General features: G+C 52.2%; 6 protein-coding genes across 6 annotated transcripts; 4 read left to right on the top strand and 2 right to left on the bottom strand.

Annotated features, from left to right (window-relative positions):
• Positions 1 to 606: 606 nt before the first annotated feature.
• BO82DRAFT_411819 (SGNH/GDSL hydrolase family protein) lies at positions 607 to 2,628 on the top strand (the record flags this gene model as incomplete). The annotated part of the gene is made up of 2 exons (XM_025639809.1): positions 607 to 1,008; positions 1,075 to 2,628. The coding sequence occupies 2 exons, from the start codon at positions 607 to 609 to the stop codon at positions 2,626 to 2,628; spliced, it is 1,956 nt and encodes a 651-aa protein (XP_025493504.1).
• A 291-nt stretch (positions 2,629 to 2,919) lies between these two features.
• Positions 2,920 to 4,900, bottom strand: BO82DRAFT_373349 (glycoside hydrolase; the record flags this gene model as incomplete). Its single annotated transcript, XM_025637368.1, has 6 exons — positions 2,920 to 3,545; positions 3,617 to 3,704; positions 3,788 to 4,233; positions 4,306 to 4,425; positions 4,500 to 4,669; positions 4,725 to 4,900. 6 exons carry the CDS (start codon positions 4,898 to 4,900, stop codon positions 2,920 to 2,922), a joined length of 1,626 nt encoding a protein of 541 aa, XP_025493505.1.
• A 479-nt stretch (positions 4,901 to 5,379) lies between these two features.
• Positions 5,380 to 6,246, top strand: BO82DRAFT_400698 (uncharacterized protein; the record flags this gene model as incomplete). Its single annotated transcript, XM_025639212.1, has 1 exon — positions 5,380 to 6,246. The coding sequence occupies one exon, from the start codon at positions 5,380 to 5,382 to the stop codon at positions 6,244 to 6,246; it is 867 nt and encodes a 288-aa protein (XP_025493506.1).
• A 450-nt stretch (positions 6,247 to 6,696) lies between these two features.
• On the top strand, positions 6,697 to 8,768 carry BO82DRAFT_363488 (LysM peptidoglycan-binding domain-containing protein; the record flags this gene model as incomplete). Its single annotated transcript, XM_025636904.1, has 7 exons — positions 6,697 to 7,004; positions 7,052 to 7,301; positions 7,349 to 7,681; positions 7,799 to 7,941; positions 8,045 to 8,165; positions 8,225 to 8,511; positions 8,573 to 8,768. The coding sequence occupies 7 exons, from the start codon at positions 6,697 to 6,699 to the stop codon at positions 8,766 to 8,768; spliced, it is 1,638 nt and encodes a 545-aa protein (XP_025493507.1).
• Positions 8,769 to 8,895: 127 nt separating this feature from the next.
• Positions 8,896 to 11,329, bottom strand: BO82DRAFT_353005 (cytochrome P450). Its single transcript, XM_025634851.1, has 7 exons — positions 11,072 to 11,329; positions 10,747 to 10,879; positions 10,478 to 10,669; positions 10,269 to 10,420; positions 9,957 to 10,204; positions 9,611 to 9,882; positions 8,896 to 9,499 (listed from the first exon to the last, which is right to left on the bottom strand). The coding sequence occupies exons 1-7, from the start codon at positions 11,271 to 11,273 to the stop codon at positions 9,121 to 9,123; spliced, it is 1,578 nt and encodes a 525-aa protein (XP_025493508.1). The 5' UTR covers positions 11,274 to 11,329; the 3' UTR covers positions 8,896 to 9,120.
• Positions 11,330 to 12,668: 1,339 nt separating this feature from the next.
• Positions 12,669 to 14,231, top strand: BO82DRAFT_373351 (CFEM domain-containing protein; the record flags this gene model as incomplete). The annotated part of the gene is made up of 7 exons (XM_025637369.1): positions 12,669 to 12,719; positions 12,771 to 12,906; positions 12,958 to 13,139; positions 13,271 to 13,342; positions 13,397 to 13,779; positions 13,852 to 13,919; positions 13,984 to 14,231. The coding sequence occupies 7 exons, from the start codon at positions 12,669 to 12,671 to the stop codon at positions 14,229 to 14,231; spliced, it is 1,140 nt and encodes a 379-aa protein (XP_025493509.1).
• Between the last annotated feature and the right edge of the window lie 771 nt (positions 14,232 to 15,002).

Here is a 15,002-nt window from a genome sequence, read left to right on the forward strand (position 1 = left end):
TGCTTGATGCAAAGGCCGATGTTCTCAGCCCTACGCGCTCAAGCTCTGACAGTCCTGGAAATGAACTCTTTCACAGAGCGATTTATTCTGTCTCTGGCTTCTGTGGGCTCTATTTCAACTTCACGAGTATACTGTCACCTCAGATTGCAGAACCACAAGATCTTATACGCGTTGGCAACTTGAGTCCTGTGTCCAACAACATCTCCTAGGACGCATGAGCCTGGTTGTGATCACGTGGTTTGATGTTGCTGAGCGAGCCTGGCCAGAGTGGTTATCATTGAAGTGTGAGTATTTCCACTATCACTGTAGCCTAATGGAGGTAAGCAGCCTTTCATGAATCCAATATACCTGCTTTTGGTATAGCGCGAGAGCAAAAGAAATCTTGCTAATATTAATAACTTCTGTGGCTCGTTGTGTATACCTTTCGCATCTCGCTTGTGTCTTTTACAACTTTCCGTTTCTCTTAACTCTCTCCCTGTCACCATCTCTCCTTTTTACCACGCTCGTTATCGTTTCCTTTGTCTGAAATTCTGCTAGCCTTTCTTGTCTTCCTTTCTTGTATTCTGATCGTTTCGTTGCCAACATCAAGTTTGTTTCATTTATACCATGATGATCCTTATCCTCCTCCTGTGTCTTCTAGCGAGTCACGCGGTCTCATTGACGTTATCAGATTCAGTTTACAATGTCACTGTTCATGAACACGATCGCCCTACCATCTCACCTCACGATTTCACTTGGGTTAAGAAGTGGGCAGCGGTCGGAGACAGCTATACTGCTGGGATTGGTAGTGGCAGACTCTGGACTGAGCGTGCCGATGACCGCAAATGTTCTCGCTACGATCAGTCCTACCCGGGTCAGCTCAAGCACGTCTTTGGCCCTCAGGTGAAGCTTTTTGAGTACAAGGCCTGCAGTGGAGCTCGAACGGGGCAGATCTTCGAGCAGGCCAGGAGTCTTTCCACCGGCCACGACGTGGTGGTCATCAGCGCTGGAGGGAATGATCTATGCTTGGTATGATTTTGCCTGCTGTACCTCGCTCTTTTTACCAAGGCAGGCAGAAGCTAACATCTGGAGTAGGCCGATATCATCAAGACCTGCATTTTCCTACCTGTTCAGGGCGAAGACAAATGCCAGGAGGTCCTGGACCTGGCGCAGCACAACATTGACACCATCCTGAAGCCCAACATCCGTGAGATTATCGATATACTGAGGTACAAGCTCAGCTACAACGGAATGATTGTCTGGGTGCTGTACGGCCAATTCTTCAACCTCGAGAGTGAGGAGTGCGCCACACACCAGGATTGGTCTTTCCCCCGTCTGGGGGTGGTCAGTGGGCTGCCTCTGACGATTGAGCGTCGGCGCAAGTTCAACCAGCTCGTCATCAACATCAACAAGGCAATCCGGGAGACGATTCTTGGCGTCCGTGGGCATGTGTACCAGAATCCCTACATCCGGATCGCTGATTGGGACGCTTTTGTGGGGTACGGCATGAGAGGACAGTTCTGTGTCCCTGGCACGACGGGCGAGTACCCCGACCCCAGACAGCCATACTTGCATTTCTTCAAACCAGACACCGCAGTTGATGGACATCAGGAGCTGCGCAAGAGAGAAGTGGAAGCTATAGTGAATCTGCATTTCGATGACACCCCCAGTCTGCTGGCCGGCGAACTGCGCCCCATGCTGGGAATCAACACCACTAACACCACCACCAACCTGACCGATCTTGCCCGCGTCGAAGCCGAGCTGATCGAGCGTAGCCTGCTCCTTAAACCCCGCGACCCGTCTCCCCCCAACTGCCCGGCCGACGTCGGCTCCATCAATGTCGGCCTCCCCGATGGCTGGGGCAAATTCTTCCACCCGAACGAATTCGGTCATAAGACCATCGCCTCGTTTGTGCTCAGCGAGATCGTTGCGCAGCGCGCCGTGATCATGCAGGCCGCGAACCCGATGTGCCAGACCATGGACAACATCTTCAAATGCTGGCAGCCGGATGGCCGCAAGGACTATGCCTCTCCCGACCTAATGAATGCCAACTACAAGACCTTCTGCACGGAGTTCCAGCCGCCCACCAGCTCGCACGAGCGCGAGTGGAGCTCGGAGCGCTGGTTCGATGAGCAGACGCCCGACACACACTGGTTCCGCCTGACCCTGCGCAACGGCGCCAAATTCGACGTGCACCAGTGCCTCGAGAGCTTCGATCGCGTCATCAACTCGTGCGACGGCAACGACCCGGAGCACAACCCCCTAAACTGGAAGTTCGGCGGCCGCTGGGTGCGCGGCAACTACATCTACGAGGTCAACGTGATGAACTCATTCAAGCGGCCCTGGTCCGTCATCCGCGAGGTCGACGGCAGCTGCCACAGCAAGTACCGCGGGCTCTGGGACTCGTACTGGATCCGGGGCCGCGGCTGGTCCACGGGCGACTTTGGTCAACAATCGTTGCTTCCTAACGCCAAGTCTTGTGTCGGGGGCGGGGTCACGGCCTGGGACTTTAAGTATCTCAATGGCGCAGAGGAGAAGGATGGCATGGAGTGGGAGGTCTTCTTCCGCACCCCGATTTGGTGCAATCCCAGGTGCTTTGGCAATAATGCTGTGCAGCGCGCATCCGGGGGGTTCACTCATGGGTGTTAGGTTGAGTACTTTGTAAGGCATGCATTGCAGGTACGGTACGAGCATGTGTATGTGCGTTTGCATGCGCTATCTGCTTCACAATGTTGATCTACCTTTTCGCCCTTGGACTGTTTCCCACTGTTGAGATAAGTTGGAAGATACTGAGTTAACTAAATTGTATTTCTCATCTCAAACAAACTAGCAAACAGAACATCGCATATTTTCACACTTGAATCAGGGTAATCCCTGAGCAAACTTCTTCCAGATTCCAATAGATCAACCAAAGTAGAATCCCCAACCATGAAAGAATCCTCACCCCATAAGCGCCTGCTGCTGATCGTGATGCTTCTTCTTCCACCCTAACACATCATCCACATCCTCAGTGCCCCACTCCGGAATCAACAACGAATAAATCTCCCCTATATCCCAGACCTGGGCCTTCCTTTTCCCCATCGCCGACCCCAACGCCTCGATCAGCATCCCATCCGCATCAAGATCCACCGCCCACACCATCGTGCCCCCCAGACACCGGCGATTCGCCAGCTCCAGCTTGAGCTTCAGCGTCTCCGTGTCGTCATAACTCAACCACTGAACTTTATCCCACGTGAGCACCTTGACGGCATCCTCCTTGTACAATGTAACATGAGTCCCTGTAGCGTTGGCGTTGAGTACCTTCTGGATCTCCGTGTTGGACAGCACGCCGGTGGTGGTCGTGCACTCGCCGGGGCGGCCGCCGGTTGTGAACTGACAGCCTGGCGCCATGCATTGTGGGTCTTTCATCGTGAAGCTGCGGCCATAGAAGCCCAGACCCAGATTGACTCGGGCGGGGTTGATGTTGTTGCGCCAGAGGAGCTCGAGGGCACGGTTGATTTCCGTGAGGTTGGTGTGCGCGTAGGCTTTGTAGGGGTCGTCGTGGTTGGTTCTGTCCCAGGTTCCGTCTTAAGACATGGACATGGTTAGTATGGTTGTTAGGAGGAAGTGGAGCAAGAGAGAATAGGAACAAGCTTACGTATGTCATAGGTCATCATGTTGAAGAAATCGACGTGGGCCTCGAGATTGATGATGTCGAAGCCTCGGAGGTACCAGTAGGATGCGGGCTATGGATTTCGCGAGGTATTAGTTTCGGGTGTTTCGACATATAATCTCCGGAAATAAAGATCACAAGATCGAAGCAACGCACCAGAGTCATTGAGATACCGTATCTTCGCCCCGACTGGCTCAGATGCTCCCGGAGTCGCTTCAGCAACGTCACGAAATTGGCAAAGTCTGCTGGTCGCCCGCCATGGTCCTCTGACACCGGATACTCCCAGTCCAAATCCACTCCATCAAAGTCGTTGGTCTTCATGAAGCTGAGGAGCGACTCGAAGAATGCGTCTTGGGCGGCTTGTGAGGCCGCCAGGTCAGAGAAGGTAAATTGAGTCGGACCGGGGTCGTTCATGGCCCAGCCTCCGATGGCGATCCACACCTGCAGGTTCGGTTGCTTGCGCTTCAGGCGTGTCACTGCCCTATACAGTGATGCTGTGTTGTTGTCCATCGGGGCGATGTGGAAGGTATGGGGATCAATGTACGCGAAGGCAAAGTTGAGATGGGTGTAGTAGCCGAGAGGGATCTGTTCTGGCGTCATTTCTTTATTGATTCGGGTTAGCAATGATGTTCAGAACTCAAGAGCAAAGAAGAAAAAGACTTTAGGTCACTGACTTCCGCATGCATGCCCCAGGTTCCAGCCTTCGTAGTATCCGATAGTCCGTCCTTGGGCACTCTTTCCATTGCACTCAGGCGAGAGCACCTTGACGTCCCCACAGAAACTGGATGTGGTTCCTAATGATAGTACAACAAGTTATAAGATCGTAGTCTCGCCTGAGCTGTTAGTACAATCACAAAGGTAGACTTACCACAGAATCCGAACTTGCTGCAGCAGACATTGAGAGGGCAGTGTGAGGCAACCGACCATTCGCGTCCCCAGCCTGGGTCACATTCGCTCTTGCGGTTACAGTCTGCACTGCATGCTTTTCCACAGAAGTCTAAGCCATAGCCACAGTTGCCAGTGTCAGTAGTTTTGTCTCTGGGTGCCTCCAAGTTAGCCAGGAACCGTTAAGTTCGGAACCTGTTTAGCTTACAAAGGACCGCAGCATCCGATCTTGCACCTCTTGGTCTTCGAACAGGTATACTCATCGTCAGCACCAACAGGAGCTCGAGGAAGAAACTCTCCATGGTTGCTTGAATATGCTGTCACTGTTTCAAACTGCCACACAAGCAGTGCAAGCAGGAATAGGATGACTTTGTGGGTAGTCATGATGGCTGGTAGTGACGTAGGTGGAGGTTATAAAGAACGATGGAGAAGAGAGGTTGTTCTATATTGCGAGGGTGGGAGATGATCAAATCATATAGAGTAATTTATCTTAAGAGTTACTGATATTCACACATTCACTCAGTGCCTAGCCATATGAGAAAAATTACCTCTTGCTTCTCTGACATGATATGATGACCTCTCCGATTCTCTTCTACCTTCCTTCATCTTCTTTTTTATCTTTGTCTTCTTCATCACCTTCAGCTTCTCTCAACCCATGTATCGTCACAGTCCCCGTCACCATCTGTGACAACCAATGTCCAGACCAAGTGAGTTATCTTCTGTAAGAAGTCTTGCTAGTGCTGACATCTTAGCCTTAGTCTCCAGTGATCACCATGATCCTTTTCTCTGTCTCCTGGAACAGACTGCTGTTGCTACTGTTGGCCTTTGTTTCCCTGGGCTCTCGGGTTCACACATGGGCAGAAATGAGTCCCTGGGCCAATGTCAACCGGCTCTGGCCCAACGGGGTCGTTTCCATCTGCTATGAGTCTCCAGCAGCCGAACAAAAATACAAACCACTGCTCCGTACAGCCATGCGACTATGGTACGCTGCGGGCCTGCCCGAAACCTTCAAACTACACCCTACATCCGCAGTTATCTGCCAAAACGCTATCTTCGACGTCCTCACGGTCCATGACACTCCTAACCTGTTTGTCACCAGCGTTGGCATGCCCCCGATGGTACCGAACCCGGAAGTCAGGCTCGAACCTGCCCACATGTACCTTTCCACCCCGGCAGGCTGGAATGAAGACATTATTCTTGCCAACATTGCTCACGAAATCGGACACGCATTTGGACTTATCCACGAGCACCAGGATCCGGCTCTGTGGAGGCCAACTGACCATGGGTCCTGGATCTTCAAGTTTAACTGTAATAACCTGATTGACTTCGAAGAGAAGACCAGAGGCAAGACTGAGGAGGAGATCTGGGGGCCTGATGGACTATGTGTGAGTTGGTGGACTGCTACGAAGGCTGGCTTTAATGCAGCGTATTTTCTGCCCTTCCCGGCGAATATCATCGGACCACGGGAGCCTTGGCCACACATCGACGACGTCGATTGGGACTCATGCATGCTCTACGGGTCTGATGCTGCGGGTAAGGGGCCTGTCTTGACTACGTACGACGGTAAGACCTGGAAGGCAAACAGGGTACCTTCTGCTGGAGACGTGGCAGGATTGGTGCAGATGTATAACTCGCCCTTTGCGAACAATTGGGAGCCCTTTTGGCTTGATCCAAGAAGCCCTCATTTTGAAATGTTCCAGCAATACAGCTCATGCGGCGTGAGGGATTGATTCTGGAAAAGTCTTGGGAGTTTTCAAAGTTTTAGGCTTGCAGAAGGGGCAGAATTGTGGGATATCTGGAGGTGATCTTGTTCTGATATCTGTTCCTTGTTTGGTACTGAACCTTGAATCAAGAAGGTCTGTGAAGTGACGCTAGGAATGTGATTTGTTGTAAACCAGACTGCATAAGGTGAATGTTAGACTTATCTCTTGATCAAAACCCTTTCCCCGCTTGGTTCCTTTTTTTTTCCAGCTATATAATATCACGTATCATCACCCTCTCTGTTTTTCGCTTCTACTCCTCCTCACCCTTCCTCTCTTCCCTCCACCTTTCTTCTCCACCCCTCCTCTCTCCTCCTTGCCATTACCCCCCTTATCCAGTCTTTTTACCTTTGCAACCTCTTGTTGCGAATTCTTTCGTTTACCATCATCTACCTTCAGATCAGGCGAGATCTGTTCAAGATGGCGTTCTTTCATCTCCTCTTGGCATTCTTGCTGGCTCTTGTGGCAGGTAGTAAGGCCACTATGACCGCACCAGCCAATACCACAAGCCTCTCCGTTGGATCCACCTACAGTGCGCGCGTGCCAGTCACCTCAGAAACTATGTCGACTATGCCTCTTAACCCTAGCTCGGTTGAGACAACCTGGCCTCCGACCAAGACACAGCCAGGCCAGCCGGGTGTTTGCGACCTTTGGTACCGTGTTAAGCCAGGCGACTCTTGCCAGACAATCTCAGAGCGTTCTGGTGCCTCCCTTTCTCTAGATCAGCTGTAAGTCCTGCTTGTCAGAATTCCAGTGACTGCGCTAACAAACACAGGTTGGAATGGAATCCGGAGCTGAAAAAAGACTGCGAGCATCCTCTAATCGACTACTGGATCTGCGTGGGGATTTCAGGCGGGTCTGGTATGACTCTGGTCTACCCCACTGGCTCTTCTAACGTTTCCATTCCGCCATACGCCTCCTGGACTCCCACCCCGACTCGAAACATCACCTTCGAGCCAGCTGTCCCTGCCCCGACACAGGCTGGTCTAATCCCGAGCTGTCAGTCCTTCTACAAGGCTGCTGCAGTATGTACTTCACCTCTCCTTCCATCAAGATCTGAGTCTAATCCTAGCAGAATGATACTTGCGATAGAATTCTACTCAAACACGGTCTACTGAATGAGAAGCTCCTTCATCAGTGGAACCCAGCTCTCAGGGATGACTGTTCCGGTTTGAGGCCCGGGTATTACTACTGCATCGCTGCCTATGACAACCTCCCACTTCCTCCACATGTTACCACTCCGCCCCAGCCAACGCCGCAGGGCACAGCGAAGAATTGCACCACTTGGTACCAGGCCGACAAGGAAGATACCTGCAGCTTGATTGTGACTATGTTTGGCACGTTCTCGCGAGAGCAGTTCGTGTCTTGGAATCCTAACCTTGGAAGGGAGTGTCTTAAACTTATCGTATGGTTGCCCCCACCGTCGCGATCAATCCCCTTTAGACCTCTTCTCTCCGATCTATTTTGATATTTGCCTATTGCGCCCTTCTAACATTTAGACTGACACGTTGCTCAAACCTAGCCTGGATATTATTACTGTGTTGGTGATGCATCGACCCCCTCAACTCGTACTGCCAAACTTCCTGCACCCACCGATTTCCCCACCTCCTATTCTCATCAACCTCGAGTAACTCGTGATTGTAACAAGTGGTGGCTAGTCGGACCGTGAGTATAACGTTTTTTTTTTTTTTTCTTATCTTTTCCATGAAAGAAGATCAATTTCTCGCGTCCGAGTCTTCCGCCGACACTAACAAGCAATTGCTTACAGGACCGATACATGTCTTCTGATCACCCTCGCCAACGGTATCTCCGTCAAGGACTTCTATGCCTGGAATCCCGATGTGGTGGGTCCCAACAAAATGTGTGAATACCTGCCTGCAGGATTTGAGGTCTGTGCGGGTATCGCTGCTTCTGCACCGAGCAGTAAACCTACCCCTTCTCCATCTAGCACTCAGGTTTCCAGCTGCAGTGCTCCACCAGCGAGTACTCCACATGTGTCTGGATCTGCGCACTGTTCTGGCTCGGTGACGCCCATCCTCACTGCTACCCATACTCCTACTCCCACTTCAACAACGGCGACGACCACCTTGTGTCACGGAACTGGTTCTATGACCTCCGCCTCGATTACAGGCTCGAGTTATTCTACCATCGTGACAAGCCACTGCAGTCACTCCAGCTGCGGCTCCGTGATTTCCACTCCTATTGCCGACCACACCTTGATCATCACCACTCACTGTGAGCATGAATCGAGCTCGGGTTGCAGCACCGTCACAATCACAAGCTACTGCACCGATAGCCCAACCTCAAGCACTGACTTCATGCCTATTACCACCATCCACCCTCTCATCCCTATCCCTATCCCTATCCCTGACCACACCACCACAGTCACGGCCTACTGTCCTCACCATTTATCGGGCTCGAATTGTATCCCCGTTCCTTCCATCAGTTACATCCCTCGTACCGTGACCCATACAATCACCACTCGTTGCTGAGCACAAGTTCAATCGTTTCCAGTCAACGATCGACACGGAGTGACCATCTCGATGAGTCGTGATCCCACGCTTTGGTGACTCTTTCGGAGTTTGGCTCATGATTGGAAGAGGAGACTTACTTCAACCTTGTTTGCAATTTCGATTTTCTCTAGTTATGTTTTGTTGATTGACCAAAATACAGAACCACAGTATTAAATCGCTTCATGTCAAGTAATGTCAAGTAGTATCATCCGTGCCACTGAACAACATAATAGTCTTATGTGAGCAGACTGAAACTTCATCAAGATTCAGCCATAATCTAGTATACTAAAATCTCTCCCTTCTCAACCTCATTCCCGTCTTCGCTAAATACCTAACAAACCACCCCCGCCAACGCCCCGGCATCACTAGATCCCCACCCAACCTCGTCCACCCCGTCCCTGACCACCTTCAAATGCTCCTCCCCGCGTACCTCCACCCGCAGCGCAAACGGCAGCGGATGACTGACCACTCCCGGCGCAAATTCCGCCTTCAGTGGCGCAGTGTCATCCCGCGGCATGAACCGGAACACGGCCAGCGACTGCGCGATCGTCAGGAAGATGGTGTTGTCAGCCAGTAAGCGACCGGGACAGATGCGGCGCCCGAAGCCGAATGCCAGATTGTGGGGGTCCAGCTGGGGCTCGGACGACAGGAATCGAGTCGGGTCGAACTTGTTCGGGTTGGGGTAAATGGTTGGGTCTTGAGTCATTTGCCTTTTCCCCCTCCATTGTCAGCATGTGGTTTCAAGGTGGGTGTCAAATAGAGATGGGCATGCAAAAGGATTACTGGGTCATCGGAGATAGATGAGAGAGGGAAGAACATACCATATGTGCGGAATGATAATCGCCCCCTTGGGGATCAGATATCCCTCGTAGATGTCATCCTCCGTACACTGGTGCGGGATCCCCGTGGGTGCGATCGGGTGCCAGCGCAGGGCCTCCTTCACGATCGCATCGATGTACGGGAGGTTCTCGCGGTCGGCGAAGGTGGGCAGACGGGCGCGTCCCACTACGCGCTCGAGTTCCTCGTAGGCCTTGTCCTGGATTTCCGGGTGCAGGGCCATCGCGAGAAAGAATGTGGAGAGGACGGAGACAGTCTGTTTAATTCGGGTCAGTTCACATCATCGATCAATGACTTTAGCAGGCCCTCGAGAAGGACGGTGTGACTAACCGTATCAGCACCCCCCGTGTAAAGCGACCCCGCGGTCCATTTGATGATATGCTCCTCCTCCGGCGTCAGGGTGTCCAGATCGCGTCCCTCGAGCAAGCTCGACACATACGAGGCGGTGAATTTCTCGCGCTGCATCTGCTGACGCACGAATTGGTAGGGCTTCTCGACGGTGGTGAGCAGGATGCGGTTCCACGCGAGTCCCGTGCGTTTGAAGCCAGCGCCAGGGAACCATGCGGGGACGTGTTTCACTACGTGCACAATCCATTAGTCGACGAGTATGTCTAAGACACAGACGCACACAGAAAGACATACAGAGTGGGATCGTGTCGACCAACCAGCGACCCGGGCTGCCTGCGATAGAGAACTGGTCCATGGCCTCGTTGGCCAGGTCGACGAGGGGATCGCGTCCATGCGGCTCGATCGTGTATCCGTACGCGATCTTGAGAATCACCGCCCCGGCCTCGCTGAGAAGGTCATTATCAGTATACAAGGCATGGAGAGGGTCCGACAGAAGTACCTACGTCCGGATATGCTGGACCAAGTCCTCCGGGCGATCGAGCACGCGCATCAGGAACCGGCGCACCTCCACCTCCTGCAGCGAATTGAATCGTGCCGTCGTCGTCTTCGTCCCCAGTACGCGATGCATCACTTTCCGGTAGGCGCGGAATTGATCGCTGTAGGTCTGCATCGCCAGGGAGCCATTCCAGCCAACACTAGTTACAAGCAGTGGTGGCTGCGTTAGCTCTTGTGATTCGTTGTCGGAAGACTCAAATTTGAGGCCAACACGCACATCTCTCCCGCAAAGGTAAGTCGGGGCCGCGACGAATAGATGTTCGAGCGCTTCTCGAGCAGATCGAAGGCCATGCGAGCATCATTGATTATCACCATGGTTTGGCCCAGAATGGTCAGGGAGCTGATCGGACCTGTGACGGGGAGACGTGCATTAGGTCGAGGACTCGTGAATTATTCTAGTGGGAGATTGCCTCATAGGCGGTAGTGAACAAGCTATTTCGAGCATAATTCAAATTCAAATACTGATTGATTGCAAAGCAAAAAGCAAAAAGAGGCGAGCAGAAGCAATCATAGTGTGGGGAAGGGGGTGAAAAAAGCAATACCGTAGCGCTCCTTAAACTGCAACCAGTGCCTCCATTCCTGTACTCCCGGTGGAGGCAAGTCTGCCAGATTGCCAATGATGGGCTTGCCTCTCGGTCCCGGTGGCAGAGGCGCAGATGATCGCGATCGGGACAAAAGTCGAGACAGCAAGAGATAAAGTAAACTCAGCCCGATCAGGCCCTGGATCAATGTCGTTGTCGTCATGGTGGGACAACGATGAAACGCGAGGTGAGGGCGTACAGTTCTGAAGGAGTGAACAGATCAAGCGCAAGAAGCAGAAAGTACCGGGGGTGGCACCCTCTTATTAGATTAAATCTGACTCGTCTACAGGCAAACCAGAGCACGGACATTTCTCCACAGGAACCTTGACGTCGAGGAAATGTCAGTGTGCGAGCAGGAACGCTCGAAAGCATGAATTTGGACTAGTCTGACGCAGGTGGAGGTGGTTCTGTTATACCCATATTAATCCCCGATAGCGGATTGGTCACTGATGGTTTTACACAGTAGCACAAAGGAGAATCACATATAGAAATGATCTGTCTGTCTGCGTGTTCTTCTTTCCTAGCCCCCTTGATTTCTGGACACCTGGAATGTGCAGTACCTAAGGCAAAAATGCCAGGCCCGTGAACGACAAACTGAAGTCCGCCTCCGCAACATAGGCCAACAACCTCGGTCAACAGATAAGCCCAGGTGAGCCCTAACGGTTGACGTTCTCGCCAGCTAGTGTGGCCGTTACGACAAGAGGAGTCTGCAGAAGTCTATTTGACAGTTATGGAGACGCAGGGAAATCGCCTTCACTGAGTGGCGAACGGGGATGGACTAATCACTTAAGTTGGTCTAGTTTTTATCCACCGACGCGGGGGGAGAAAAAGTACCCCATCGCCCCAACCAATGATGCATGCTGTTTAAGGAGCCTGGAAAACGCTCGGACACACGCCAGTAGACAGGTGGATCCTGTCAAAGCTGCCAGAAAACAGGAATCTTGCGACCGTGGAAGAAATCGCAGAATTCTTCAAAAGCGTATTATGGCTTGCCGGTCATGCCCTAATGGCGGAGCACCTGTGATATACGATCCAGCAACAGCAGAAATGCTTCGGAAGAAACTCCGTGATCAACTTCCACGATGTTTATCGCGATAAATTTCAGGCAGTGATTGCGACATGTGTAAATGCTCCGACCATGCATACGGAGGACTTGCCTATCTCATCCTCCTCCCCCACTGGGCCATTCCAGGCCAGGATCCCTGTCCGCGCTGCCCTATCAATTCACTTCACTGCATTGGAGATCGACCGACCGTTGCGCACTGTCCATGATGAGTACAATCCCGTACCTTGACCCCTGCTGGATCCTTGCAACCATCGATCGGCCTCTGTTGTACTGTAATTCGCACGCCGTGAGTATCAACAACCTCGATACATCAACAAGCATGCTTGGGCCGATAGGCGCAAGAATGGATCAATAAACTCGGACAGCCTTCCCAATCTTCCAGCCTTAGAATTTCAGGCCGGCTGAGATCCCGATGTTACTTATAGAATTGGCAAATCCAGAAAAGCTCATGGGGTGCAGCTGTCAACCGAGTCGATTCTCAATTCGCCCAGGATGAACTCAACCCTGCTCCCAGAGTTCCTCAGTGACCTGCCAGCATGTGCAGTAAGCTTCGCTCGAAACTTTGTTGAATAATCATCAATCCTAACTGCCCAGGCTCGATGCTTCGAAGCCGCAATAAATGCCAGCTCGTGCGCAACGACAGATCGATGGTGCATTTGTACCGGGGAAAGCATCTTGGACACGGCACTAGGGTGCTACAGTCTATCTTGCACCCCGAAGCAGAACCTATGTAGGTAGTCTACCTCCTCAAGGAAGCAGTCGGAGTCGCCTAACGTTCTAGTTTCGACAAATTACACTCGTGCAGCCTGTGGGATCCATGAAGAGAGTAAGGCCAGCTTGACGCCTGCACTGGCCGGCTCACTGGGCATGCTGGCCTTCATCATGACCTGCCTGCGCATGGCTCAACGAACCATGATGAAGCGATCATTTGGCTGGGACGATGGGCTGATATTGATGGCTATGGTATGGACTGGGCTGCTAAGACCCGGTAAATGATACAAGCTAACTCAACACAGGCATGTGCTGCGATACTGAACATCATGGCTTTCCCCAGTAAGTGCATTTCCCTCCTGACGCAAGCAATCACTAACAAGCCAGTGCAAAAACACGGCCTCGGGACCAACATCTGGACAATCCCTTTCGAAGACATTACTACCCAGCTCAAAGTTCGTCACGCTTCCACTCCTTTGGGTTTTCAGCCCCTTCTAACCTGAATCCAGCTGCTTCTCATCGCCGAGATCTTTTACATGCCCGCCGAAGCCTTGACCCAGTTATCCTTCCTAGCCTTTTATCTCCGCATCTTCCCTCCCGGCAATTTCCGATACATTGTTTACACCCTCGCTGGCATCTCCATCTGCTTCGGCATCTCCAACACCTTGATCATGATCTTCCAATGCCTTCCAGTCTCCTACTTCTGGAACAGCTGGTCCGGGGAGGCAACAGGCCACTGCATTGACATCAACACCTACTCGTGGTATCGTGCCGCCATGCAAATTGCGATGGACCTGTCCATCATCGCACTGCCTATCTACCCACTGTCAAAGCTCGCGTTGAGCCGCCGCAAGAAGACGCTTGTCTTGCTGATGTTCTGCACGGGGTTCTTGTAAGCCACTTCCCAACCTCCGCTTCCCCCGTTGGAACCCTTCCATGTACAGAACCCACTAACAACCACAAGGATCACCGTCGTCAGCTGCCTCCGCCTCCAATCCCTCATCCGCTTCTCCAAATCCGCCAATATCAGCAGTAAGCCTCACTTCCCACAGACCACTTGTCTAGTGGGCGCCTACTGACAGAATTCGAAATAAAGTGGACAACAATCCCGCCATCTACTGGAGCATGGTGGAGTGCGACGTCGCGATCGTGTGCGCTTGTATGCCCTGTCTGCCTGCACTACTGAAGCCCCTCCTCCCCGCGTGCTTTGGATCCCGGTATTATGCCAGCTCGGATAACGAGCGAACCCCACCGGTCAAGTTGGAGCGGATCCGCCGGAAGGATGAGTTTAGTGTTCTGTCGACGGCGGTGTCGGAGGACGCGTTGATGGCTAGTCGGGGGTGATTTTGGGGTTGGTGTGTGCGCGGTGGGGGCAGTAATGTTTTCTATATTCCGTCTTATCATTCGAGAAATGAAAATAGAATGCGTGACGTGGTAGCTGTCGAGCGCCGTCGTCATCATCGTTGCTATAGGCATTGACTTCCGGGTGTTTGATGATTCAGCCACGCTCTCCTTCGCAATTTCCCCATCGACTCAAATATCGCCGCAGGTCAATTTCTATGAATCTTTCTATGAGCTCCCAATCCGCCTCGTCTGATGACCATTCGGAACTCTTCAGTATGTCTTCAACTTGCTCGCTAACTCGCATGCGCGCGCCGGCAATGGCCGCCCAGTACCCACCAGTCCGGAGACCGTAAGTCGCTTGCTGCCAACGCTATGTTATCGGCGATGGCTTTTACAGCGCGGAGAAGCTCTTGAGAGAGCAACCAGCTTCCGCGGCAGGTCATTGTGGCATAATACTGATAGTAGTCCTCTTCATTGGGGTTGTTCGTTGCAGATCAGATCTTGTCGATGTGGTGCCAGTTTCCCTTGCTTAGACTGGATGCCATGGTTCGCTGTGGAAACCCGGTCGAGGATTATCAATTCATCTGGAAGGGAGAAAGTATCCAACAACTTGGCAAATGTGAGAGGGTGCGTGTTCGGTGCTGAAGACCGGGGCAGGATATCATCGGAGGTGCAGTGGGTTACATACCGAGGTACCACGCCTCGGAAGCTTGACATCATGGTTTTCAGAAAGTTTAGCCATATTCATGATGTCGAAGTCAACACAGCCCG

Source organism: Aspergillus uvarum (assembly GCF_003184745.1).
Source record: "Aspergillus uvarum CBS 121591 unplaced genomic scaffold BO82scaffold_17, whole genome shotgun sequence".
Lineage (NCBI taxonomy): Eukaryota > Fungi > Ascomycota > Eurotiomycetes > Eurotiales > Aspergillaceae > Aspergillus > Aspergillus uvarum.

Coding starts and splice junctions, on each gene's coding strand:
- BO82DRAFT_353005 (XM_025634851.1), bottom strand. CDS start 11,273: ATGACGACAACGACATTGATCCAGGGCCTGATCGGGCTGAGTTTACTT. Junction 10,880..11,071: donor GCAGTTTAAGGAGCGCTACG/GTATTGCTTTTT, acceptor TCCCCGTCACAG/GTCCGATCAGCTCCCTGACC. Junction 9,883..9,956: donor ACACGGGGGGTGCTGATACG/GTTAGTCACACC, acceptor CGAATTAAACAG/ACTGTCTCCGTCCTCTCCAC.